At 39.2% G+C, this 26,588-nt stretch overlaps 1 protein-coding gene across 2 annotated transcripts; it reads left to right on the forward strand.

Moving 5' to 3' along the window:
- Positions 1 to 265: 265 nt before the first annotated feature.
- On the forward strand, positions 266 to 26,310 carry CYLD (CYLD lysine 63 deubiquitinase). 2 transcript variants are annotated; one of them, XM_071440381.1, is made up of 17 exons: positions 266 to 445; positions 4,444 to 5,104; positions 6,329 to 6,631; positions 7,500 to 7,605; positions 8,642 to 8,737; positions 9,077 to 9,193; positions 10,711 to 11,090; positions 12,509 to 12,674; positions 13,475 to 13,616; positions 14,119 to 14,241; positions 15,531 to 15,622; positions 16,681 to 16,747; positions 18,173 to 18,305; positions 18,712 to 18,820; positions 19,851 to 19,969; positions 20,573 to 20,789; positions 22,239 to 26,310. In XM_071440381.1, the coding sequence occupies exons 2-17, from the start codon at positions 4,598 to 4,600 to the stop codon at positions 22,421 to 22,423; spliced, it is 2,862 nt and encodes a 953-aa protein (XP_071296482.1). In that variant the 5' UTR covers positions 266 to 445; positions 4,444 to 4,597; the 3' UTR covers positions 22,424 to 26,310. The 2 variants fall into 2 exon arrangements, with proteins under 2 accessions (XP_071296482.1, XP_071296483.1); XM_071440382.1 differs by having other exon boundaries at positions 6,329 to 6,496.
- The last annotated feature ends 278 nt before the right edge of the window (positions 26,311 to 26,588 follow it).

A 26,588-nucleotide genomic window follows, 5' to 3' on the forward strand; every position in this document is an offset into this window, starting at 1 on the left:
GCGCGCCGCTCCCGCCCCGCCCCTGGGGGCACGCGCGCGCCATCCAACCAGCGCCTCCGGTGTGCCAGAAGTCCCGCCCCCTCGCCCTGTGCGACCAATCAGCGCCCCCCAGGGGGAGTGTTCCGCCATCCGCCCCCTCCCCTGCGGCTCATACAAGCGCGATGCGCTGGAAACCCCCGAATCCGCTGGTGACTGGCGGCGCTTGTCGCCAATAGCGCTGCGCAGCGGTGGCGCCGGCGCGCTGTGATTGGCTACGGGCGCGGCGGAGGGCCGAGGGGGCGGGCCCGCCGGGGCAGCAGGAGCGGGTGTGCGGGCGCTCGCTGCGCGGCCGTGGCGGCGATGGGGCAGCGCGGAGAGGGCTGGGCCGGTGCGGCTCCCGGCGCCTGAGGCCCCGGGGCGGACCCGCGGGCGGGCGGGAGGCCCAGCCCGGGCCGGGCAGGAGGAGGTGAGGAGCGAGCGGGGCCGTGGGACGTCGCTCGGCGCCGTCAGGCAGGGGCGCGGCTGGCGCGGCCGCCTGCTCAGGCCGCGCTCCGGGCGGTTCCGTGAGCTGTCCCCGCGGGCCGCCGCCGCCGCCCCTGCGGTGTTGGGGGAGCCGGGCCCAGCGGCGGGGCCGGGCTGGGCTAGGCCGGGGGTGGCGGTGGCTCCGCTCTTGGCGGGCCCTGCTGGGCCTTTCCGCCACCACAGCCTCGATCCCCGAGCGGCGCCTTGGCCGCTCCAGAGGAGTTTCGGGACTTTCCTGGCCCGTCCTGCGCGGAGCCGCCCGGGGAGCGGAGAAGATGCTGAGGTTGGGCGGGGGAGGATCATTATCCTCCCGAGCTGAGCCTTGCACGGAGCCTGGCGGGTCGCACGGCCGTGCCCTGCCATGGAGCAGTCCGTGAGAGAAGCGGTGAAAAGCGATATTCGGTATCACTTCGGAGACTGAGCACACGTGTTTCAGTTTTGGGGAGGGCTGGCCCGGGTGTCTGCAGAGCGGCCGCGTTGGTAAATCTCGTAACGCCACAGCATTCTGGCCTGTGAGAATGATTCCTGTTCTTCCTCTCAGGAGGATTATTTGTATCAGATTTATAACGCTGAACACAATCTATTTTCTTTTAGGAATAATGCTGGCAGTATGAACATCTTTGTATTACGTTGGTTCCACCGCTGTTTTGAGAAACAGTTTCTATTTTTTCCACTCATGGCTTGTATTGCCGGCATGTAATTCTGTGCATTGAGATGCACATAAATTTCCTTGCTCCTAGTTTTAACCTTCCCATGAAAATTGGTTTTGGGCTGTTGAAGAACAGAACTTTGCATCTCAGCTGGTTTAATTATTTTTGGTATTAAAGTGTCAGGTTTTAAAAGAAACTGTACAGTTTATTTTAGCCTTTTCATTTTATACTCTGAATCAGAGCCACAGACGTGTGCTCATTCTGAAACTTGATAGCTGGTTTCATCATCTTAATATAGTTCATCTAAGGCTCCTGCAGGGTAGGAACAGAGGTCTTGAATTTCAGAGCAAACTGTTATTCTGATGGGATGTCTCTGTAGCGACAACAGTGACTCACAACCGAGGAATAAAGGAAATTAGGGAAGCTTTGAAGTCAGGTAGCTTATGGCCTATTCCTGACAATTTTTAAAATGTTTTTTTCTTCCAAAGTATGTAGTGTTGCAGTCATAATTGTGTTTTTCCTGTTTCTCCCTAAAGTCTTTTGAGCATGAAAAAATTCAGGTAGTGGGTGGAATAGAAGTTTGCAGCTGAACAGGCTCTGACACTTAAATTGTCCTTGTTGGTGGCCAAGTTCTCTTGGGTTTGCACAAGTCTTGTAGCTGCTGGTGTGTAGTGCAGCGATGGCTTTGTGGTAAGGATTAGGGTGCTTGGTTCCCAAGTTAATCATACAGTGGTCTAATAGTTTGTTCTGATCATAGTCTGCTATGACTATGCTGTCTATGCAGCAGAGATTTTTCTTTACTCACAGAATTCCATGGAAAATGGCTGTAAGAATAATCCTTAAATCAGTAGTGTATGTGAAGGTATTTTTGATATATTGCCAAAACTTAATGTCCTTTTAACAAGCTTTTCTGTACTCTTAAAATAACTAATTTATCACTTGTATTATTCTAAAAGAAGAGTATTTGGCTTTTAAATTTGTATGGGATGGTGGTTGTAGATATGTTTTTAAAGGAAGGCGTTTTTAAATAGTGATAATGAACCCTTTAATAAAGAAAAGCCTTTTGGTACTATAGCCAGTGGGTATAGTAACATTTCTGTGGGTGACTAGGGCTTTGAAAGACTGACCACACACCACAGAAAGTTATTATATAATCTAAATGCAGCTCTTGACAAGTTTTTAGACTGAATTCTTTACTACTAAACATGTGAAGATTGTATTGTTGCAGCCATGGACTTGCAAACAAGATATACTTATTATAAAATAGGTATGATAAAGCTTATTTTAAAAAAATAATTGATCTTTTTTAAACTGTTGAACCGACTTTCTCTTTTAATATATTTTTCCATGCATACTTACTAAAATTAATTATTTGTGTAAATGAGGTAGGGAAAATCAGGATTCCTGTAATGTTGGAGATACTTGTTTGCAGTCTCCTGGGGATTAAGAAACTTTGTGAATGGCTCAAAAAAAAAAAGGAAAGTGAAGTGTATCACTTCTTGAAAGAACAAAAATGTTTTTGGGAACATAAAATGAAGTTATGAAAAAAATGATAGGGTTTTTTTTCCCCTATTGTGTGAAAAAAGTAAAGGGAGAAAACTACTCAGAACTTGTATGTAACTCTTATTTTACCATCTGAGTACACTTATTAAAACTAATGGTCATTTAATCATGTTTCCATGTGGGGCAGCAGGGGGGAATCTTGCTGTGTTCTTCATCAGTTTCCACATAAACTGTTTCAACCCCTTGCTCACACCACTTTTTTATTAGTCATTAACAAACATGAATGCACATTTATGTGTGTGCATCAAAGGAAAGTGAGGAAAAATACGTTTTAACTTGGAAACACAGGGATGGTGTACCAGCCTTTCCTTCAGTGAGGTCTGGAACTGCCTGGCTCCTGCCCCTCAGGTGTTGTTACCTGGCAGGTGGGAACTCCTGGCAGCTGCAGCAGCAGCAGTGGGGATGTGACACTGCCACCCACGTGTCACACCAAGGCAGCACAGCAGGGTGTGAGGTCCTGGGGACTGAAAGGGGAGGCTTTGCCCAAGTTCCAGATTGTCTCTAGTTACTGCTTTTCTTTGAGTTTTGTTAAATACTGTGTTTAAAAAGATGAGGGAAATAATTACAGGACTGCTGGATTTCATTGCTTTCCAATCGCTTCTGAAACTGGGTTCACAGGGTAGGAGAAATAGATTTTGTGCTATTTGAATGACATCAGAGAAAAGTGGTGGAGAAATAGGGTACCTAGGCACAAGGACAAAGATCATTTGCCTTTAGGTATAAATAGTCATTGAGATTGTCCTTTAACTGAATTAAACTGTGGCATCACAGGTTGGGAACAGGAGCATTTACATGACAATACATTCTGAACTTGTACACTGCCCTTTGCTGTCATCTTTAGAAGAACAAATCCTGCTAAGGTACTGCAGATCTTTCTTCATGTATCCACTGTGATCAAAACTATAGACACACATGCTCAAAGAAGTATTTTCAAGTTGTTCTTTTCCATTTTATTAGTTGTGAGCTGTAGTTTTCTAAAGATGATGTTTAACTAAGATGTTTGCTCCATGGTATTTTAATAACTGAAAGTATTTCTTACTTTGTTGAAGTGAATTATCTTTCTAGAATGATAAAAATAAGAGCCTCCATTTTTTTTCCTGAGAATTGCATGTTGCAATGCTGGCACAATTTAGTCTTCATATATTGTATATTATTGGAACTGTCCATTTCTATTAAAGAAATGGCTGTTCTAAGTTACTAAAGTTCCCATTTTGCGCTGCTCTATTTTGTCAACACAATTTTCTGCTTCAGTAAATCAAAATGTTATGCAGGATGACAGATGCAGTACACTTTGTCAGAAATAAGTAGTCACTAAGCAAGGGACGAGACCTTTATAGTGGAAAGTTTCATTGAAATGCTGTTTGTAAATAGAGCAGGTTGTTTATTTATGTTCATTTGCACTTAAATTTTCTTTTTGCTTTCACTTATGTGTCCTTCCTTTGTTTTCTGCATTTCATTACATGTTTTCCACAACCCTTTTGTCACAAGGAACTGAAGAAGGAAATGAAATACGCTTCAATAAGGAGCAGAAATGGATAAATGGGTGTGTCCATGATCAGCAGTACAGTGGCTGTTCTGGGACTGTGGTCACTGCCTTGCATTTTGCTGGACTCTGATCTGTATGAGGAATGAGTTGCTCACAGATTTAAATTGTTTTATGGTTTATTTAAGGCTAGCTTGCTTACCCAATTCCATTTTGTCTTTTTTTTTCTTTTCTTTTTTATTCTAGGCTTCCTGCTCTGAATGTGTTTCTTTGAAAAATGAGTATTGCATTGTTTCAAAGAGATTGGACCCTCCAGTAGAATTTGAAAAGATCACTGCATCTAAATAAAGAGCTTATTTTTCTTGAAGACTTCTGTCCAGCTTTTAAAGTTCTAATCACAATGAATTCAGGCTTATGGAGTCAAGAAAAAGCAAGTTCATCCTATTGGGAAGAGAGGATCTTTTACTTGCTTCTCCAAGAGTGCAGTGTCATAGACAAGCAGACTCAAAAGCTCTTGAAAGTGCCCAAAGGTAGCATTGGGCAATTTTTTCAAGACCGTTCTTCTGTGGCACACTCCAGAAATATTCCATGTAAAGGCAAGAAACTGCAGATTGGATTAAAGATTCTGGAACAACCTCATGCAATCTTGTTTGTGGATGAGAAGGATGTTATAGAAATAAATGAAAAACTAGCTGAGTTGCTTCTGGCTATTACTAACTGTGAGGAAAGATACAGTTTGTTTAAGAGCAAAAGCAGGTTAGCTAAAGGAGTGCAGATAGATATTGGCTCTCCTGTTAGAGTACAGCTGAGATCAGGGGATGAGAAATATCCTGGAGTTGTTCGCTTCAGGGGACCCTTAATGCAAGAAAGGTCCCTAACAGGAATATACTTTGGAGTAGAGTTGCTGGTAAGTTACTTGCTAAGGGGTGGTATCAGATATACTTTATGAGGTGAGCTGGTGAGCTAAATATGTCTTCAGTAAAAAGAGAAAGTCCTAATATTTTTTTTTTCTGGAAGCATATTACCCCTAAAATCCATTACTTTTAGTCTTCTCATAAGTACTTTTATGTGAATGTGCCATATCACATCAGCCTTGTAATCTCCATGTTAAGTGAAGCTTGATGTGGTACATGGGCTGGCAAAAAGACTTGAACATACTCTGAGTCCTCTGGCCCAGAAAAATTTAATTCATAGAATTGTGGAATGGTTTGGCTTGGAAGAGACCTTAAATATCACCTAGTCCCAAACCCCTTGTTAGTCAGGGACACTTTCCAGTAGACCAGGTTCCCCAGAGCTCCATCCATCCTGGCCTGGAACACTGCCATGGATGGAGCATCCACAACTTCCCTGGGCAAAAATATTTACAGCCCTCTCATGGTGGATGTCTGACTCTCAGATTTCTGTTGAGTACTTTGTTTGCCTGTGTCAGGATACAGTCAGTAAATGAAGGGTTGGATTTTAGGGCTGATGTTTTTGGTGAACCCTAAAAGTCCAATGGCAACTAGTTAAATGTACTAGAAAATGTATCTGTTCCGTGCTCCTTGTAAGATATTTCTGCAAAATTAATGCTAACCATAAGCTATTGAAGAATTAGGTTGAGGAGAGTTCTTCTCTTGTTGTAGAAGTATAATTTTCAAAGTACTCTGGAAACTTTTCCTGAACTCTTTGTAATTCCCCCTGAGAACCTCAGGGAATATCAGGCCCAAGTGTTTCTGAAAATCATCTCACTTTATATGGCATATAAGTGGAATTTTTGAATGCTTAGCCTTATGTCTAGTATGAAGTAGTCTTGTCTTGATATGGCAAGAATTTGATGATTGAAGCAAAATTTGCACCTGAAGAAAACAAGCTTCTCTGAATTTAAAGGCTTCTGCCTGCAGCTACTCTCTAATCTAGTGACATCTTGCTCTTTATTCCCTGAAGATAGACAGTTTGTACATTTACCACAGATTCTGACAACAGAATTCTCTCAGTAATGATAGTGCATCAGGCAAATTCTTAGTGCAATTTATCCAGAACACTGTTATAATAACTGATTATGTTAGTGCTTTATTAGTAGTCTGTTTTTCACAAAATACATGATTTTTTATCTCTTTTTTTTCCTTCCTCTTCCTTCTCCTCTGACCCTTAGGAAGAAGGTCGTGGTCAGGGCTTTACTGATGGACAGTACCAAGGCAAGCAGCTTTTCAGATGTGATGAGGATTGTGGGGTTTTTGTTGCTTTGGACAAACTGGAGCTGGTGGAAGATGATGACAATGAACTGGAAAGTGACTATGCAGCTCCAGTTGACACAATGCAGGTAGAACTTCCTCCTCTGGAGATCAACTCCAGGGTTTCTCTGAAGATAGGAGAGAGTATAGAGTATGGCACAGTTATATTCTGTGATGTCTTACCAGGAAACGAAAGTTTAGGATACGTTGTTGGAGTGGACATGGTAAGAAAATAATCTGACTTTAATAACTTCTGCATGTGTGTTAGCTAGTGAATGACATGCACGTAGAAGAAGAAACATTATCCACAAGCTACTTCAGTGGAGGCTGACCTAAAATGGGAAACAAACACTGTGTTCAAAGATGGATTTGGTAGTAATTTTTTTGGCATCAGGTAAATGGTGTTGTATTTGATGCTGAACAGTTCAGGCAAAATACTCTGCATACTCTGAGGAGCCTCCACTGAGCTACTTGCCATGTTAGGTGTCAGTCATGGAGTCAAGTGTTTGTCTTGTGAGACTGGCTTTGTTCTGCCTGTTCAAAAAGTAGGCTGGATGTCTTTTTCTTTTGTTAGCCATTTTAAAAAGCTTTTTTTCATGTAACTGTTTTGTTTGGCTTAGTTCTGCCTTAAAAGTGTGAGTTTCAAGGACAAAAGTTGATCATTCAAGAAAATGCGAAGCTTGTAGTGAAAAATTATTTCTAGCAATATAATTTTTTTAAACGAACAGCTTTAAAATTTTTGATTTTTCAAGATTTTTCTGGTTTTGTAGCTTAGATGCTTCCATTTTCTTGGTTGCATTACCTGTTTCCTAAAAATGCACTGGAATTGCTCTAGCTTGTTTATCAATGTTTTTTAGAAGAAAAATGCTTGTTAAAGTAGGAGCTGTTTCTCAAGAGATAATGTTTTAAGCTTTTGCCTTTAAAGACTGTAATGTTTGGCTTTTCTAAATACAAAATTAGTTACAGGAAAAAGTAGATGTTGTCAAATGTTTTGATTCTCCTATTTTTTTATATTCCTAAAGACATATGTGTGTACTCAGTATGATGTAAATCTTCTTTTGGGATACATGTAATGTGTTTTTCTATTTTTAGGATAATCCGATTGGAAACTGGGATGGAAGATATAATGGAATACAGCTGTGCAGTTTTGCAAGTGTTGAAAGTACACTTCTTTTGCATATCAATGATGTTATTCCAGGTATGCCTTGCTTTCTTAACCAGAAGGCAGACTTTGATAACATCTAGGATAACATCCTCCACCTAGGCACAGTTATATGATTAAAACAATACTGCAGAATTCATTTCCTAAGTTCACTTGAATTACATTCTGTTATATTTCTCTTCAGTATTGGCCTCCTTTGGGTTACAGTCTCACTAGCAGAAAAGCTTTAATACTGAACAAAATTCTTGTGAAATTGTATAGTATTTACAATACTATGCAGTGTGTAATCTTCTTGAATATGTGAGTGTCTGTAGTGGGAATCTTTTCTGTGGACTGTTGTTCAGTTTACTGCAGGGTTTCAAATATCTTGATCAGAAAGTTGTTCTTTCTGTGCTTGAAAGGTGTTGACAGGATTATGTATGCATTCTGGAAATAAATACTTGGAAATGCCTGTCAAGACTGTGGAAAAAATTCACTGAATAGTGTTAACTTGTAACAACTACAGTTCCCTGATTCCTTTTCTGAAGAAAGAAAAGTTTGTATGAGACTTTTGTTTGGGCACTGTCTCTAGGCAGGTTCTAATGAGTCTGTAGTCTGTAATTGTTGCTCTCACACTTCAGTTGGACTGACTTTTCTTATGTCTGCCTTCTACTTACTGGTTTACTTGATATGCATGTTTTTGAATGAATATTCTGCTCTTCTCTGGAGAACTCACAGGGACTTCTCCATTTTTTGAAAAGAGAATTTATTGTAGATGTGTTTGTAGAAAAACCTTAAAATTTCTTATATCTGTTTCCCATAATGGAAATCCATACCTACATTAAAGGATGTGAAGTCAACCTATTTGATGTGTTCAAGAAGTAATGGTAGACTTTGCAGCAAGCAATTGCTGATGTGATAAAAGCAGATTGCATACACATAAAATGTTGTTCTTGTGCCAAACAAGGCTTTGTTCTGCTCAGTGTTAAAGCTTGTGATAGCAGAGCTTTGTTCAGTTTTGAGGTGAGCTTTGTGAGCATAGTGAAAACATAGCAAAGGGAAGCTAATACTCTCTTCATGTGTCATGTCTTAGAGACTGTGTCACAGGACAGGAGACCTCCCAAGCTTGCCTATACCTCAAGAAGTGGAGACAAAGGCTTGTTCAATCATAGTAAGCCAAAGGCTATAGGTATGTATGAGAGAGGATTTTCTTTACTTTTGTAACATTACTGTAACTGTATTGCAAATGCCTTCTTATATTCATAATTTATAGTCATGAAAAATTTGCACTTGAGAGGAATTTTTCTGCCTTCTTTTCAGCTTGGTGACTGAGATTTCAACTCAGGGTGTGTGTTGGTTTGGTGTAGATTTCTGCCTTGTGTTAGGACTGTGTTAGCCTGTGTTTGCTCCTTTGTGGAAGCTGTGTCTTCTTGAAAGTGTACTAACAAATTTGTACAATTAAATAAGAGTTTAGATGACCTTTTGTAAATAGAGATTAATCTCTTCAATAAAATATGTTGTTTTCTAGGATCTACCTCTGAACCTGGAAATAGAAGCAGATCTGAAGTCTTCTACACATTAAATGGCTCATCAGTTGACTCTCAGCCTCAAACAAAAACAAAATCCCCATGGTATATTGATGAAGGTAAAGAGAGGATAGTTTTTTATATATTTATTTTTAAAACCCACAAAACAAAACTGGAGTGTATTATGTTCTTCAGATAAAACAAGGATGAGATTAAGTGTAAAACAATTGGACTGTGTTGTCTTAGTGGAATACATATTACATCATAAAAAGCATCTTGAAACCCCTGTGAAAATGTACTCTGTCTTGGTGGGACCTGTGGTTTTATTCTGCATGTAGGAGATTGTTCTTGGCAACTCATGTGCAGCTCTGTGGGAATGCACGTGTCTCACAGGCAAAATAAAAGCTGAGGCTGGGATGGAAGACAAGAAGTATTCCTTGTAGCTGAGTGTACACAGTAATTGTATTTTGTCTGTCTTTGTAGCTGTGTTACAGATCCAAGGGAACTGTAATATTGTGCCATGCCAGCTAATCAGTCTAGAAGTGGGAGTGGGGAAATGATCTAAGTATATGTGGGATTTTTCTGTATTTTTAAGAAGTTATTTCTCTAAAATCTCTCTTTTTGTTTTTAAAAGTATGAGTGCATGTACTTGAAGGATCTATATATCTTGATTTCCTTGCAGACCTATTTTTCTTTTTCCTGGTAAACTTTAGAAAAGTGTGGCTAACTGGCTTAATGACTGAAGGGTCATTAAGAATACTAAACTCTCAACTTACACCAGAACCTGTAGCAGCAGTAGCATCTGAATTCTTTGAAGCACAAAAGAAAATGGGTTAAAATTGTTCTTGGTTCTGTAACAGATGTCTTTTTAATGTTTTTAAGACATTAACTTCATTTAATGAAACAGCATGGAGAGAATGGGTGAAGATGAGGCTTTTGTTCTGTGAATACCAATTGTGTATTAGAGACCCTTCCAATTCAGGGTATTCTATGTCTGTGTAGAGAGATGAGAGAAGACACAGTGCTTGTGCTCTTCCATGTAGTTGTGATCTCTTTTATCAGGCACTGCATTGCTCATGACATGTTTAAGTCTTTTATTCTTTGTAGACACTGATAGATTCCCTGTTTTAGAACCAAAGTATGTTGTGATAAAGTCAGTGGAATAATCACTTTTCCATTTGCAAATCACATCTGCAAGGAATTATTTATGTATTTATAAGCTGTGAACCAATTTCCTCAGTCACAATGACCAGTGAGCTCTTTCTAGTTTTGCCCCCTACAGTCATAATCTTTGGGGCTGTTAACTCATGTTCAAAGAAAAAGCCTCATGTGATGATGAAAAAAAAGATTTCAATCCAAACCTTTCTGTAGTTTCTAACATCTCCTTTCTCTGTGCTGTTCATTTCTGTTGCTTGTGGTAAAAGTGGTGGGACTGCAGCAGTGTCTGCTCAGTCAGTTCTGCGTCTCCAGTGTTGCCAAGTGACAAAAGTTTTTCTAAATGAAATGTCCCCAGCTGTTAGTGCTTCCCACCTGTTACATCAGATGTTGCTGGTTTGAGAGCCAAGTCTTTCATTTTTTAATAGAAGGAGAAAAAAAATCCCAACACTTACTAACATCTTGGTTTTGATTTTAACAGCTGCTGAAGATCCTTCAAAGTCACTTACTGATTCTTCTTCTGGATTTGGGCATTCTTCACCACCACTGCAGCCACCTTTAACAAACTCTGTGTCTACAGAAAACAGATTTCACTCCCTCCCCTTTAGCTTGACAAAAACAACAAGTACTAATGGTACTATGGGACATAGTCCTCTCTCTTTATCTGTTCAGTCTGTCATGGGTGATGTGAATACTACAGCTACCCAGGAGAGTCCATCAGCAGCAAGCCCAATTGGAAACTCACACGGTCTTGAAGCAGGTTCCTTGGCTGAAGTTAAAGAAAATCCTCCTTTCTATGGAGTAATCCGCTGGATTGGCCAGCCCCCTGGAGTAAATGAAGTGTTAGCAGGACTGGAACTGGTAAATAGAAATTCTAGTTCACATTAATGCTAATTACTAGTTTTGTTTCTCGGAGCTGGTGCCTTTACACTCTGCAAAAGCAGCCAGTCTGGGGGATTTGCCCAAACAGGTTGCCAAGTGATTTGCTTAGTGCTAAGTTCTTTGATAGGATCTGACTTTTATGGCTGCCCCACACCTTGCCCTGTTAGTAGGCTCTGAAATGCATTTGTATCACAGTGGGCAAAGGATTTTGTAGGGCTGATCAATTCCTTGCTTTAGAGGAGTGTCCTTTGCTTATATTATAGAGTTTGTAATTGAAAAATGAAATCTAAAGGTCCTTTAAGTGGAAATTTCTATAAAATTCTCTAGCTGTAGTAGTCTTTGTTGAATGTAATTTTTGTTTGTTATTTGCAGATCAGCAAGCAGGCAGTCAGAGTGATGACTGTCAGAGCTGTGAGGCTGGTTTTGATAATTGACAGTAGTGATATTGTTGATTTGACAGCCATGTGCTTTATGTGTTTCTGTGGGCCCTTTGTAAAAACACCCCCACAGTTGCCTCAAACATGAATTGCTGTTGTGTACTGACATTCCCTCCCTGGCAGCTGCTGCCAAGGTTGTGATGGGGTATTGGTTAAATTAATGTGTACACAGTTAGGGGAGATGGGGTTCTTTATTTTGGGATAATGTTCAATAAAATTACATAAAGCAGTGTAAAATTATGTAAAACATAAGCAAGGCATGTGAGAATGTGACTGGAATTCCAGATGTTACAAAGAAGTCCTGATCCTTGTGGGTGTTTAGCATGAAGTTGAAGCCGTAGCTTGCCACAGGCATTCTGAGCCTGCTCCTTAGGGTGTCATGCATTACCCTGGGTCCCACTCCTGCATTCTGCATTAAAGCCTAGCTGTTGTTACTAAGCAGGCAATGTACCTTAAATCCTGTTCTCAAAGATAACAGCTTGTTGTTGTTTACTCCTAGTTTGTGTTCTCTCTTTGATGTTCCTTTTGTGAGTTTTGGAGCAGGCATTTTTCTTGTGCAGCCAAATGACGCTGAAATTGTTCACACCATCCCATGCTCAGTGATTTCAATTAATTGGTAAAAAGTGCTCTTTCTAACTACAGAAGGAATCTGGACCAGGTTAAATTCACAGTCTCTCCTCCTACCTCCCCTAAGCTGCTTCTGGTGGACTTTTTTTTTATTTTAGATGTAGTGAAAGTTTAGGCATGAAGAAAGAAGGAAACGCACATGTCTTAATTTTCTCAATAAATCCACTCAAACAACACCTCAGTTGAGGCTTTGGATACTAAATTACAGAAACAGAGTATATCATGCTTCAGAGTAGCAGAAGGGTGACATATGGGTAGATACTTTATCAAATATCTTACTGCAGAATTGTAGAAATAAGAAAAACGCTGAATCCTTCTCCCTTGGATTTTCAGGAAGATGAATGTGCAGGCTGCACGGATGGCACATTTAAAGGAACTCGCTACTTCACATGTGCTCCAAAGAAAGCTCTTTTTGTAAAACTCAAAAGCTGCAGGCCAGACTCCAGGTTTGCCTCACTGCAGCCTGTTTCCAACCAGATCGAGCGCTGCAACTCTCTAGGTACTGAGCTTCTGCTTATTTCCTGTGTATCAGCTGGGAACTGGCCAGGGCTTTGCTTTCATTCATTCCTGCAATAAGTTCTTTTATTGAGCACTTGGAAATCTGTACAGGTATTACTTAATTGAGATGAATAAATAGCAGATCAGCCCGTACAGAATGCAATGACTCTTGAATTGTTCCTTTATGCTTTAAAACATGACAATGTTTTACAACTTCCAACGTAAAAAGGGTGCGGCATAAAAAATTCCCATAATTTTATGACATTTCTTTAAATACATGAACAATCTTGCTGAAAATGGTATTTGTAACTCTAGCACTGTATGATTACATTAAAAGAAAGAAAGGCAGTTATTTTTCTATAATCTATAGCATCAAATTATTTTAGCCTCTAAATATTAACAAAGAAAAGCATGTATTTTTATGATGGAAGTTAGTGGCGAAAACTAACTAACTTCAAGTATTTTAGATTTCTTGGGTCACATTGGATTGTCTGGGACAACAGCAAAGAAAAGTGTCTGATACTTGTGAGATAGTGTGAACAGGGCATTTGTAATGAAAAGAGAACTTCATTCCTACTGGATAAAATCAATTCAGTGCTGCAGGCTTTCTGAAGCACTCTGGTGTGGAATGTAAGGCCTTGTTCACTCTCTGGAAGACAGTGAGTCTCAGCTATAATAAAATGTTATTTTAGTCCAGAGAATGCTTACACTAAGGCAGCAACTTAGCTATAAAATATTATAGGAAAATCTCAAGGGGGATAAAATTTGAGGCTTTAAAGTGACTTTTAAAAAAAATTTCAGCCTTTGGAGGTTACTTAAGTGAAGTGGTAGAAGAAAACACTCCTCCAAAAATGGAAAAAGAAGGTTTAGAGACAATGATTGGAAAGAAGAAAGGTATCCAGGGTCATTACAACTCCTGTTACTTAGACTCCACCTTATTCTGGTAAGTTCATCATTTGTATAGTGGCATCCCTTGCTAGAAATGCAGAAGATGTGATCTTTGCTTGAGTGACTGTCTGTGTATTCCTGTGCAGCTGCCAGTGTGCTGTGCTGCAGTCCCTGTGCTCTCCCAGTGCCAGCAGTGCAGTGTTGCTTGTGCCCACTCTGGACTGGCCCTTGTGGATCTGCTTGTTTGGACAGAGGGAGTCCCTGGCCTGTCAGTGTTTGAAGGATCAGGAGAGCACAGGCCAGGGGGTGGAGGGAGGGAAATGCCCCTTAGAGCTCTTGGCAGAATCCTGCCTGGGTAACTGCTTCTGCACTTTGCTGCAGGAAGGATACTGGCTTGGAGTGGACTTTGCTGTTTGGTACAGCTGTGTCCCCTGTCCATAACTGCCTCTTTTTGAGTTTGTTTAGTTCTTTAATTCTTCTGTGGCTTTGCTTGGTTTGTCTTACGTTGCTCAGGCATCTGAATGGTCAAAACAAACCTTTTCCTTTTTTCTTTGTAGCCTGTTTTCTTTTAGCTCTGTTTTGGACACTGTGCTACTCAGACCTAAAGAAATTAATGATGTAGAATATTATAGTGAGACTCAGGAGCTGCTGAGGACAGAGATTGTGAATCCTCTGAGAATGTAAGTGAAGAACTGGTCTCTAGTCTAACATGAATTAGAGAGATCCTGCAGTGTTTGCATTCCTACTGCAAATCTGAGAAGTTCAGCTATCTGCTGCTACTCAGTGTAATTTTTTAAAGTATTTTTACTTTTTCTTCATAGCAAATTTAATCAGTGATAACTGGAAAGAGTTCATTGTTTGGTGAGAAATATTTTCACTAGTTTCTTACTAGCAAATGGATCAGCACAAAGCTATTGTAAAATTTCTACAAGTATTATACAATAATACAAAAGTACTGATAAATACAAGTTATGTTTGTTTACAGCATCCATCTTTACATGGTTTTAATGCTATTATACTTGAAAAGAAAATTATTTGTGTTATCTTATATGGAGTTTCAGAATTTGATAGATTTAGCAGGGCTTTAAAAGTTTCATTACTTTTTACATGTGGTCTGCAAGTGGCCAAAATACTTTTATTAAAATAACTTAATATGACCTTTGTAATTTCTCAGGCACAATGAGCAAAAGAGGTGCAACAAAAATCTTCATGAAAAGTTGTTGTTCTTAAGCTTAATTTTTTTCAAACAAGTGAATAATACAGTTGTAGTTCCAAAATTCTGTGGGCTGTCATTGAACAATTTCTGACAAAGATTTTATTTTGATAAATAGAAATGTTTGCCCCTGAAGCCTTGTTCTTGTCAGGGAGTGTGTGCTTGGCCTGCTGTGTTCCAGGGTCTGTGAAACAGGCAGGATAGCAGGATGCACACTGAGTAGCAGAAATCTCAGGTGCCTGAGGTGGCTGAATGCCTTACTGTCCTTTGATCAGGCTTTAAAACTTTAGGAGAAAAGACTGAATGCTCAAAGCCCCAGCTTCTTAGGTCAGCAGTACAGCTCTGTGTCTTTCTCAAATATTGAAATTTTTTTTGTTAACAACTCCCACAGTGCTGTTATGTGACATTCTGAAATGATGTATTAAGTAAGCTGTGTAAATTAGAGTGAAAACAAATGAAAAGTAATTAACTGACAAATCCAAAAATAGTTATCCTGGTAAGTTGATGATTAAAATGCTCTTGAAGGTTGTAAAAGCATTGAGCACTGCATTAAATTTATACTACATTAAGAAAACTAGGAGTCTGATTAAATATGAGAAATCAGTATGTAGTTTTGAAGAAATACTGTATGCAGTTAAAAAAGGTTTTGAGAACCTGTATTTCAGTTTTTAAGTGATTGGTTTTGGCTTTTTTTTTTTTTACTCCTCTGACTTGATCAAAAACTAGCTAATAGCTTATTAAACCCATTTATCTTAGATATGGATATGTATGTGCTACAAAAATAATGAAACTGAGGAAAATACTTGAAAAAGTTGAGGCTGCATCAGGATTCACTTCAGAGGAAAAAGGTAATGGGGGAGGTTTGCTTTTCTTTTTCATCTAAAATGAAGGAACTGAGGAACCTTGCTACATAATTAACCAGAAAAAAGCACCCAGATATTTCTCTGTGGCAGTGGTGTCTTGAGCAGAGATCTGAGTGACCATTGGCTGCTAGAAAGGTCTTTTCTGTTTCCTCAGCTGTGTAAGGAACCCCAGCTGAACAATTTCTGGAGTCTTCCACTACCTGGATTTCTTTTAGTGCCTTCCTGTGCCCCTGAAACTCCCTTCTAGCAGTTAGTGGAGAAGACTGATAAGGCTGGGATGTTTGTCCTCTTTCTCATTGTCACTTTGATCCATGAGGAATAAATTTTGCACTTCAACATTTCATGGTTATGTAGTATTTTAAGAAATAAAATGTTCAAATCATGTTAGAAAAATCAGTTCCTAACTTTTTGATCTTCTGCTGCATATATTGATTAATTAGCATTGTATTATGTAACTGGTTTGTTTTTATTCAAGAGAATCCTACTTTCTTTGTAAATACTGAATGCTGGAACCAGTATTAACTGCAGTTAGTGTCAGGGAGAAAAATATACCAGGAAACTGTGGTGGGGGAGAACAGCCCTCTGGGAAGTGCTGTTGGCTGCATTCTTGGTTAGAGAACTTGGTCTCTGGTTGAGTTGAACTTGGGACTATGGTGTAGGTGTTGTGTTACTGCCACTGCTCCTCACTGCCTCTCTGCAGAGTCACTGTTTCTTTTTGAAAGCTTTTATTTCTCCTGGAAAAGATGTGTGGTGCTAAATGATTCCTCTGAAATAGAGCATCTTTTTTAACTTTACTGGAAAGCTTTGTTACCCTGTTGAGCCTGTACCTTTTATTAGGGCCTTTTAACAGTAAAAGAATAAATAGAGGTTTGTCATGAAAATATTCCTAGTTTGTCATAATCTTATTGGGGTAATAATAAAGCTGTAACAATTAGCTGTTACTTTTTTCCTATGAAAATTTTGAAAACCTTCAGTTTCAATGAGTCTTGAATAATGTGTCTGGTTTTGCGTGCTGACAAAACTTTTTTCTCTCCTGCCTCCAGATCCAGAAGAATTTTTGAATATTTTATTTCACCATATTCTGAGAGTTGAGCCACTGTTGAAAATAAGGTGAATCTTATTTCTTTGACCTTCAAGGGCTTTGTTGTGTCTGTGCCATACACAGAACATCACTCATGTTCCACCATTCAGCTTTAGCAGCAGAGCTTGTGTGTAGTGTGCACATACCTGAACTCCTCAAGGACAATGCAGAAATCTTCTTTCTTTCTTTCTAAATAGTGGTAACACTGAGCATCATGCTTTTAGAATCCTCTCAACACCTGAATACTCTGAAAAGCAACTTTGGCTTAAATGCTGGCTGGATTGGAGGAGGTTACAGTTTATAGCAAATTGGATGAAAGTTCCCAGGAACTTTTGATACTGAGATGAAACAGCTCCAACCCAATGGTTTTCTTTTGCTGTTAGAGGCTAGTTAGTCCTGTATGATTTTTCTCTGTAGTAGCAAAAAACATTTCTTCAACCTCAGCATCATCTTTTATATCCTTTCTTTTGTACTTCCAGAGGAGGTTGAATTGCTTATCTGAAGATCTCCTCCCAAATATATCAGAGTTATGTTTATTTAACAGAAACACGATCTGAGAACATTGATATTTGATACTCTATGTTTTGAACATCTGACCTCAAAACATACTTAATTTGGTAGCCTAGTCCTGTGTCCCTCTCCCTAGCTATACAAAATGTGTTGTGGTTTTGTGGTTCTTTTTTTTTGAAGAGGATAATTGCTTTGTGGTAGGGATGTGTGTGTTTAATGGAAAAGGTTTTTTCCCTTTTTTTCCCCTTATGCTGAGGATAAAGAAGTTTCTCCAGACTACTTCCTATGGCTTGCATTGGCAGTTTGTGTGGTAATCTGCCTCAGAGCTGGCCTAGGTGTGAAGGAGTCTTAACAATTACAGCTGGACAGCCTTGAATTTGGATTATCCTTTTGGAGAGTTCTCTGCTAACTACAGAGCAAGCCTAGCAACATTAGCCATCTGTGTGAGACTTCCACTGCAGGAAGCAGTGTAAATATCTCCCTGATTTAGAGAAAATGTTTCATTAAACCCATCATACTGGAGATAATCAGTGTTGTTTCATTTGATATTTTATTACTGAAACTCCTAATTGTCTCCAATGAAAGCTGCTTTATTGTCTTGGAGTTTTTGATGCAGATGCTTAGTTGGTAGTTCAGCCATGCACAGACATATGTTTTTAAAACATGCTCTGAAATTTGCATTGGTTTGGTTTCTTTAAATTTTTCCATAATCAATTCAAACTTGACTGCCTGGCACTACTTCGTTGTTGGGGGCAGGGGGCTGGGCTTTGTCAGGCTTTGCTGTTTGTTTGGGGTTTTTTTTAAAGCACAATATATTTCAATGCAGAGAGGATGTCTTGTCACTATTTTCATGTAGATGTTCTTTTCTTAGAAGATACAGTCATCATTACAGTAGAGCTTCAGAATCTGTTTTTTGGTTTTTTTTTCTTTGAAACTGTTTTTAGATCAGCTGGTCAGAAAGTACAAGACTGTTACTTCTATCAAATTTTTATGGATAAAAATGAGAAAGTTGGAGTCCCAACAATTCAGCAGTTACTGGAGTGGTCATTCATCAACAGCAACTTGAAGTTTGCAGAGGTTGGTGACAGCAGTTGCCTTGTTAGAAGTGATCATACCTAAATATCTGTCCATTCAGCAATGGGAGAAAAGTAGGATTTGGTGCAAAAACATGCAGACATGTTGGATATGGGAATATTGTGTGAGTCATCCAGATGCCTACATAGCAAAGGCATTTTAAGGTTCACTTAATGAGATGTATTCTTTGGTTGAACAGATCAAAGTGATTTAGGTAAAGAATTACTAAAAGAAAACTTCTTAGCTGCTGCCATTGAGTTGTTTAAAGGACTAATACTTTGAGATGCCTCTGTCAGTGGGCTGTGAGTTTAAAAAAGATGAATATATTTATGGCATTAGAAGAATATCTACAAAGTTAGATAATTATTTATGTCAAGTTCATTACATTATATTCTGGCATTTTACCTAGGCACCCTCTTGCCTGATTATCCAGATGCCCCGGTTTGGAAAAGACTTCAAAATGTTCAATAAAATTTTTCCATCCTTGGAATTAAATATAACAGACTTACTTGAGGACAGTAAGTATATAACTTTGCATTGTATAATGAAAGAGAGTTGCTGAGACCGACTAAGTATTCCTGATATTTCTGGTGGCTTGTTGGGGCTTTTTTCTGTTGAATATTTACCAAGATAGTGTGAGATGCTTGGGCTGAGGAGAAATGAAATTTTACTGAGGCTTTTCTCCCTCATGTAAATTAGAAGCTCTAATTTCAGAAGAATATATAGATTACAACTTCTTTTTTTGTTTATTTAAGTTTTGAGTACCTGTACAACTGAACTTATTTCAGGACTGTTTTTAAAATTAAGTTATTAGCAGCAAAGTAGTTCATTAATATTGCTGCTCATTAGTTCATTAGACTAGAAGGGAGCCTGAGATGAGGATGTGCACCTGTGGTATATTGTGGTTGTACATTTTTTAGCCATAATTATATCACTTCTTTTTGTGACCTAAGTTTCTGCCATTGGTCATCCACTGAATTTTTTATTGCATTATCCTAAGGAAGGACACCTCGTTTTAAATTTGAGTTAAGAATTAATAAAACTGCCAAAATTTCTTAGAATAATAAAATAAAATAATAATCTCTGAAGTTGCCATGGCCTTTTCTCTCGCCATCTTGGCCATCAGTTTATGCGGGGTTTTTTTTTTGTTTTGGTTTTTTTGGGGTTTTTTGTTTTGTTTTGTTTTTTGGGGGTTTTGTTTGTTTGGTTTTGGTTGGGTTTTTTTGTTTGTTTTTTTTTTTTTTTGCTGGTGTTAACAGCTGTAGGAGCTAAGACCACTATGATGAGAGAGAGCTAACATGATTTAAAAACCTGTTTTTGCTTGTTCATGCACTAGATTTTTATCATCATGTTTTGCCACTTACCAGTGTAAATGTTTTTCTCTTAATCCACGTTGCACCAAAGTTAAATAGAGTGGTACATTTCTCTTTGATTAGCAATCTCATTTTAACTTTTTTTTCAGGTAGTGTCATTCTCCATTTAAAGTAATAGTTATCCTTCATTTCCATGTTCCTTTTGTTAACAATGACACCTTTGTTGCCACTGCAGCTCCCAGGCAGTGCCGTATCTGCAGAGGGCTCGCTATGTACGAGTGCAGGGAGTGTTATGAAGACACTGATATTTCTGCTGGCAAAATCAAGCAGTTCTGCAAAACGTGCAATACACAGGTCAGTGCTTGTCTTTAGTATTCACATGGGTTGTACCCAAATGGTTAATGTGTGGTAGCTGAAAGAAAGGCAGAAGAGATAGCGAGGCTTCTTCACCAGCACCAGTGTAGCTGCCACCCACTAAGTGAAGTGTCTCCTTTGGTGACAGATCAGACTCCTGCAATGTGTTTATCAGCATGGCAACTGCCAAATCCAGGATTGGACACAGTGGAGAAGTAGTAACCATGTGTTTTAAATCTAATTTCATGTTCATGCTACCTTGTTACAATTGATAAATTCATGACAGAAATGCTATGTTTTGCTGTTTGGCAATTGCATGAAGATGTCAATCATGGCTTGTTTTCAAATCTGATCATAGTAGAAATCTGTTGCCTTAAACCTGACCTCCCTTCTAACCTTAGATTTGAATTTTCTGGGCAATATTGAACTACACTGGTGGGGGAAAACAGAAGAAACATTTAGTCAGCTGCTGTTATTGCAGTTCCTTCTCTAACACCATTAATCTTCTGTTCAGCAGTAATGTCCTTTTTAGCTTTGTCTGCCACTGAAACAAATAATCTTCTGGGGTGTTTTTTCTTTTCTGAAATATCACTTCACCTGTAGGTTCATCTTCATCCCAAGAGACAGAGTCATAAATTCAACCCGCTGTCGCTTCCGAAGGACCTGCCGGACTGGGACTGGCGGCACGGCTGCATCCCCTCGCAGAAGATGGAGCTGTTTGCGGTGCTGTGCATCGAGACCAGCCACTACGTGGCCTTCGTCAAGTACGGCCGCGACGACTCCGCCTGGCTCTTCTTCGACAGCATGGCAGATCGGGATGGTAACCTCTCCTTCACTCCTTCACTTCCTCTTACGGTTTTGTATCGGTGGTTTAGATTTCAGGGACTCTTTCCCTAAAGTTTTGGGGATATTAGTGTAGTTGAACTTGATGTGTTCGATGCTGGGATACTGATCTTGGCTCGGTCTTACTGTAGCGCATTGATTTCATGGCAGCTGCTGATTTGAGTATTCTGAATTTCACCTCAGTTTGGTACCTTATTAATCAGATGGTACAGAAGTAACTGCAGAAGTTTCCTAGTAGTACTCCCTATACATTTTTCTATGCTTTGCAAATTAGGCAGAGACAATTAATTTTAAATAATCAACTGCAGGAGTGTACTTTCCATTTATATTTAAGTTGATGTACATGATTATTAGTTAGCATACAAATATTTTTATTACTTTTTCTTAAATGACTTATGGTAGCTGTCTTTAGAATAAAGGAAGTAGTCACACATTACAACATTTATCCTATTCCTTTGAATCCCTTTAGAGTTATCAGTGGAAAATTGTTACCCATTTGTAATAATACAAATGTCAGTAAAACAACTGTTAGATGCTGCTTTTTATACAGATCCCATTTAAATATGGACTCTGTAGTTCTGGTGCCTAAGAAAAACAGTAATAGATGAAGTGTCAGACACATAGTAACAGTTTTTGCATGACGTATTCTTGAACCCCTCTGTTACAGTGTGAGTTGGCAGGGAGAGAAGAGTCTTGCCTCATGTTGAAAATGGTACTGCTACAGAAGTAAAGTCAGTTTCTTACAACAACCTGAAGACAATCAAGCTTCAGAGTGCTTGAAATATGTATGACTGATGTTTGTAAAGAACCACTTTATTTCAGGAATTTAGATCATATGAGATGCTGGAAATATCTCCTGCTGATCTTTGGGGGGGGGTGGTTTAGTATTGCAAATATTTTTCTTCAGCTTTTCTTCATAAGCTGAAAATCTCTGCTGGGAACAGCAGGATGTCCATACTTGTGTTGTTTGAATTTGCTCAATTTTATGAAAATGGCCAGGAGCAAACAGTGCCTTAGTCTTGCAAGTCAGGTACAGACATGGTTTGTAAATTCATCAGCTGTTACCAGTTGTCATATTATTAACGGATTCAGTGCATGTGAGGTATGTGTTAGGTCACTTTCCTAAAGTCACACAGAATTTTTAGTGTTAATGAAAACCCAGAGTTCCCCCTGGTTTTGTGTGGTGTTTATGTGGGTGTGGTTTGTTGGTAAACACTACAGGATATTCTGATTCTAATAGTGATTTCTTGAACAATACACTTCTCATAGGTGTTTACCCTGCAGCAGTCCAGTCTGGCATGTTTAAATTTTTTAGAAGGTGTTTTCAAGAACTGGTGAGGCTGTCATAACAAAAGTACATTTTGAATAGCAAATATATGTAGATGTTCTCCTAATCTGTTTCCCCTTCTTTCCTAATGGTTTAAAGGAGGTCAGAATGGCTTTAACATTCCACAAGTTACCCCGTGTCCAGAAGTTGGTGAATACCTGAAGATGTCTCTAGAAGAATTGCACTCACTGGATTCCCGGAAAATCCAAGGCTGTGCACGAAGACTGCTCTGTGATGCTTACATGTGCATGTATCAAAGTCCAACAATGAGTTTATACAAATGAACCAGGGTCTCTGCAGAACTGAGGAGACAGTACAGAGTCACCCACTCTCGGGTTTGCTGCAGTTTTGGGTAGTTCAATGCAACCGTTGCTGGCAATGGAAGAAGTTGACTATGACATCCAGAGGATTTACTGTTCCAAAAACTACATATGGAGTTCTGTCACTGAAGTATTTAAGCATTTTGCACTCTAGGAAGTGTGCTTGTGTGTGTTTGTTTTATAAACAAAGTTAAGTTACTAAAACTTAAAAGCTTTAAGTGCATTGATGATACACAGGCTTTTTTAAAATGTTAAAGGTGGAATTATATCAGGAGAAATCTCCTTAGTCCATTGGGAATGTAAGGATTCAGTATTCTAACTCAGTGCATTTCTGTGGACAGGGATGATGATTCTCATCTGTTTCTCTACACCCACCCTTTCTCCTCACCCTTGATCTTTTTAGCACCATAGATTCTCTCTCCAAGAGAGAATAACTTCAGTTTGAGTAAGAGAAATTTTAGACTGCTCATTGCATATTATGTTCTCTTATCTACTACATTCTTTTCAGTTCTAAAAATTAACATTCATTTAAAGGTCTGAATCCCTGTCTTGCAAAAATCAAGCACACAGACTTGCTGTGTTGTTAACTTGCAACTTCTGGAGGGGAAAGAGAGGAAAAGAAGAGGGCATTAAAGGGAAGCATAATTGCTAAAATAAAAAAATTAGCAATGAAAATTAAGAGATGTCTTTTTCTAAGTGTCTATTTTTAAAGAAACAAAGCAGTCTGGAACAGAACAGCAACTGTACACAAATGATTCCAGGACAAAACAATAAAATCATGGATTGCCTCAGGGAATGTTACTGAAGTGAATTCTAGTCCTTGGTAAATAGAACTGAATTTTCTACAGTACATTAAGCTACTGCCTGGGAATGTTACACATCTGACTCTTCATTTCAGGATTAGTAATATTACAAAGAGAATATTAAAAATCTCTGCTTGGAAAGATGAAACTATACATAAAGGTATATCAGAGTTTTACTGTATACCAAGTACCTGATGAAAACTAACTTGAAAAGCTGCAAAACCTGTGTTTATGTAAAGTATTATACTTTGAAGTCTGTTGGTTCCTGTTTGCAATGACATACTGTTGTTTTAGTTGCCTTTTAGCTACTTCTGTCTACACTACTGGCAAACATGCAACTCTATATATACAGTAACATCTGGTCGTACAAATTGCATCTATATGAACTGTACATTTTCAACTCAAACTGTTTTATATGGAAACTTCCTTTTTGGGATCAGGTCTATAGAAGGGAAGAGATAACAAATTTAACAGAGGAAAAACCACATTGAAAAAGCCACTGTTTTAAAGGCAATGGAGACTGATCCCTTATTGTAGAAAGTGTGGTTACTTTGTTTTTCTTGGAAAACCTAGAATCTTTCTTTGGGACACACTCTACCATAGAGGGTAGAAAGTTTGAAAACTGCTTGAAGGACTAATCTGTGAGAAGCAGGGGCTGCTGAGGGGGTTGATCTGTTCCATTAGCCTTTGCATGAAGTGTGCTCTCACCTTTCACTCTCAAGAGCAACAGGGTTGTTAGAAGTGTCACCCTTGCTTTGGCCTGGAAGAGTCTCCTGGCTTTCTTGTTCCTTGCCTTATTTAACCAGTCTGTGCTCCTTGGCCAAACTCTTTTGTTTTAGTACAGAGCTCTTGACCTCCTTCTCTCCTGAAAAAAATTGGTGAGTTTTTAGATGATGGATTCTATAACCAGGCCCTTGTGTCCCAACCTGGAAGGAGGTCCAAGTAGTGACCCCTTGGAACAAGGAGCAAACACAGGCCCAAGCACAAACCTGCACCCAGGAGCCCAGTCTGAATGTCTGGATTCTTTCTCTTCCCTAGCCCTAGATTTATTTTTGACTTTCCTAGTGCATTAATGTCATGTGTCTTCCACTGGTGTCATCTTTGCAACCATCTCCCCCCCCCAGCCTCATTTCCTCTTCCTGCCTGAGCTTGGAGAACAGCCTTGGACCTGCTATGGCCAGAGGAGAGAATTGAAATTGGCAGCCATATTAAAGTTTCCTAGGTGAATAATCTTGTAGCAAAATATCCACTCTTTCATACAGCTGGAAACTATCCAGCTTTTCAGGAGCTATACTGGATTGGCAGAAGTGAATTAATACACAGGGGTGTAAATGAACTTGGCTTCTTGCCTCCAAACTCCTGGCCTTTCAATGGAAAAGGAAAAGAAATGTGGACTCTTCCTGTGGGACACATAGGGAATATTTACTGTGCACGCTTCTTGGTGACAAATACTGTGTTGGGAAAGGCAGGCACTGCTCTGCAGCCTGCCTTTTGTACCATAGATTATTGCAAAATGGTAAATAGTTTTGCAAGCACTGTATGATTACATGGTTAGTTTGTTGCCCAATTAAGAGGGCAGAGATATCTTCTACAGCATGCAAAAAAAATAGTTTTGGCAATCAAGGAGTCTTCTTTTAATCTAAAATGTATTGCTGTGTTCTGTACTGCACTGCATTGGAGGTGATCTGGCAATGTAAATGAAATGTTACAGAAATAACCCCAATTTTATTTCCTTTCTCAGAAATGAGTACACAAACAGAAAAGTGATTTCACTGTGAAAGGAAACTTGTAAAATAACTTATATGCAAGGGTAAAAAAGGTGGGGTTTTCTGAGTGTTTTTTAGCCTTCAGCAAATATTTGTAGGGGATTTGAATAAGCTATTTTGAAGCTTGCATTCTAAGCATCTACTGCTGTTAACTGTAATGCCCAAAGAGTCCAGTGACTAAGCACCCAACTTTTATGTTGTTTAATGCATTTGGAAACTTCCCAATCAATTATTTACTTTTTTTTTTTTTAATATGGTGAATGTTCCCCCAAATTAATAGCACTTAGATCATTCTTCATGGTTTGGCTCATAAGTACTGCTAACAATGGCCTTAACCTGTGAGTAGGAAAATACATTGACAACGTGGTTCCTGACAGCTGTAAAAATGTAAAGTTTCGTAGGACAAACTTTTGTAACTGGGGAAAAAACCTTCATCCCATGCAACTTGCCTGCTCTGCTAAACACTTCTAGAACTAGGGGTTCAAAATGGAACAAATCACTGTGCCACTAAATCCTTGCTTATTTTGAACATAGAGGGTAAAGAGGAGGTATTAGCTAAAGGTGATGCCTTACAGATTTACTCAAGCAAACACAATCCTTCAAGAAAGCCCCAACCAAACCCACTGTAAGTTACATCAGAAAGCTTGTTGTTGGGCAGGGGAGATAATTGGAGGAAAAAATACAAAAATATCTATGTTCAGTAAAGGTCTTTCTAATATGTGATGCTGATTCTGTGCTCTTGGAAATTGTAGTACTGTGTTGTACTGAACAGCCTGTGAGATTCCCATTTTAAGCAAGTACTGTGTGTAACAAGAATTGCTCTTGATCATAAATGGTTCATTTCAATGCACTTATTTTTCTCGTGCACTTTATACTCCATTGAGTAGCTGAGCGTGGTCACCATGATCCCTGACACTTGCCAGTTCCATCCAATCCCGAGGCACCACCCTGCTGCGTACCAGACTGGTGTGGTTTCCCAACTGAGCTGGTGTAAAAAGCAGCTTGAAAGCTCTGTGTATTTTTACCACTGTAACAAAGCATGTTTTTATCTGTTCTTGATGTTTTGCTAAATAAACATCCCATGTTTTGTGCTCAAATAGTCTCTTAAGCTTACAAGGCTGTCTCCAAGAAGGCATAAGGGAAACAAACCATTGGATCAGGTTGCCCTCAACTAGCCTTAACTTATTTTTTTTTCAAATGGTAGGGCTGAATGAGCTGCTGCTGGAAAGGAATGTACTATGTGCTCTTTCTGTATTAATATTAATTAAAAATATTATTCTTATGGCTCTATGCATTTCTTTGGGGCTTGGAAATGTGGGAGTGTAATGAAAAAGCATGAAGACGAGGTGAACTAACCAGCTTGTTTTGTGTACTTACAGGCACTTTTAGGTTTATACTTATATAAACATAAATATATAAGAAATATATATTTCTTTTAGTCCTTCAACATTTCTAGGAAACTTAGGAATTGTTGTATTGTATAAAATCAAGTCTAAGAATACTACTTGTATCTTACCAATTAACACCTAATGCTGTAAGGGAAAGCCACTGAAAAGCAGC

Source organism: Agelaius tricolor, unplaced genomic scaffold (genome assembly GCF_023055355.1).
Source record: "Agelaius tricolor isolate 1412-34295 unplaced genomic scaffold, bAgeTri1.0.p SCAF_15, whole genome shotgun sequence".
NCBI lineage: Eukaryota > Metazoa > Chordata > Aves > Passeriformes > Icteridae > Agelaius > Agelaius tricolor.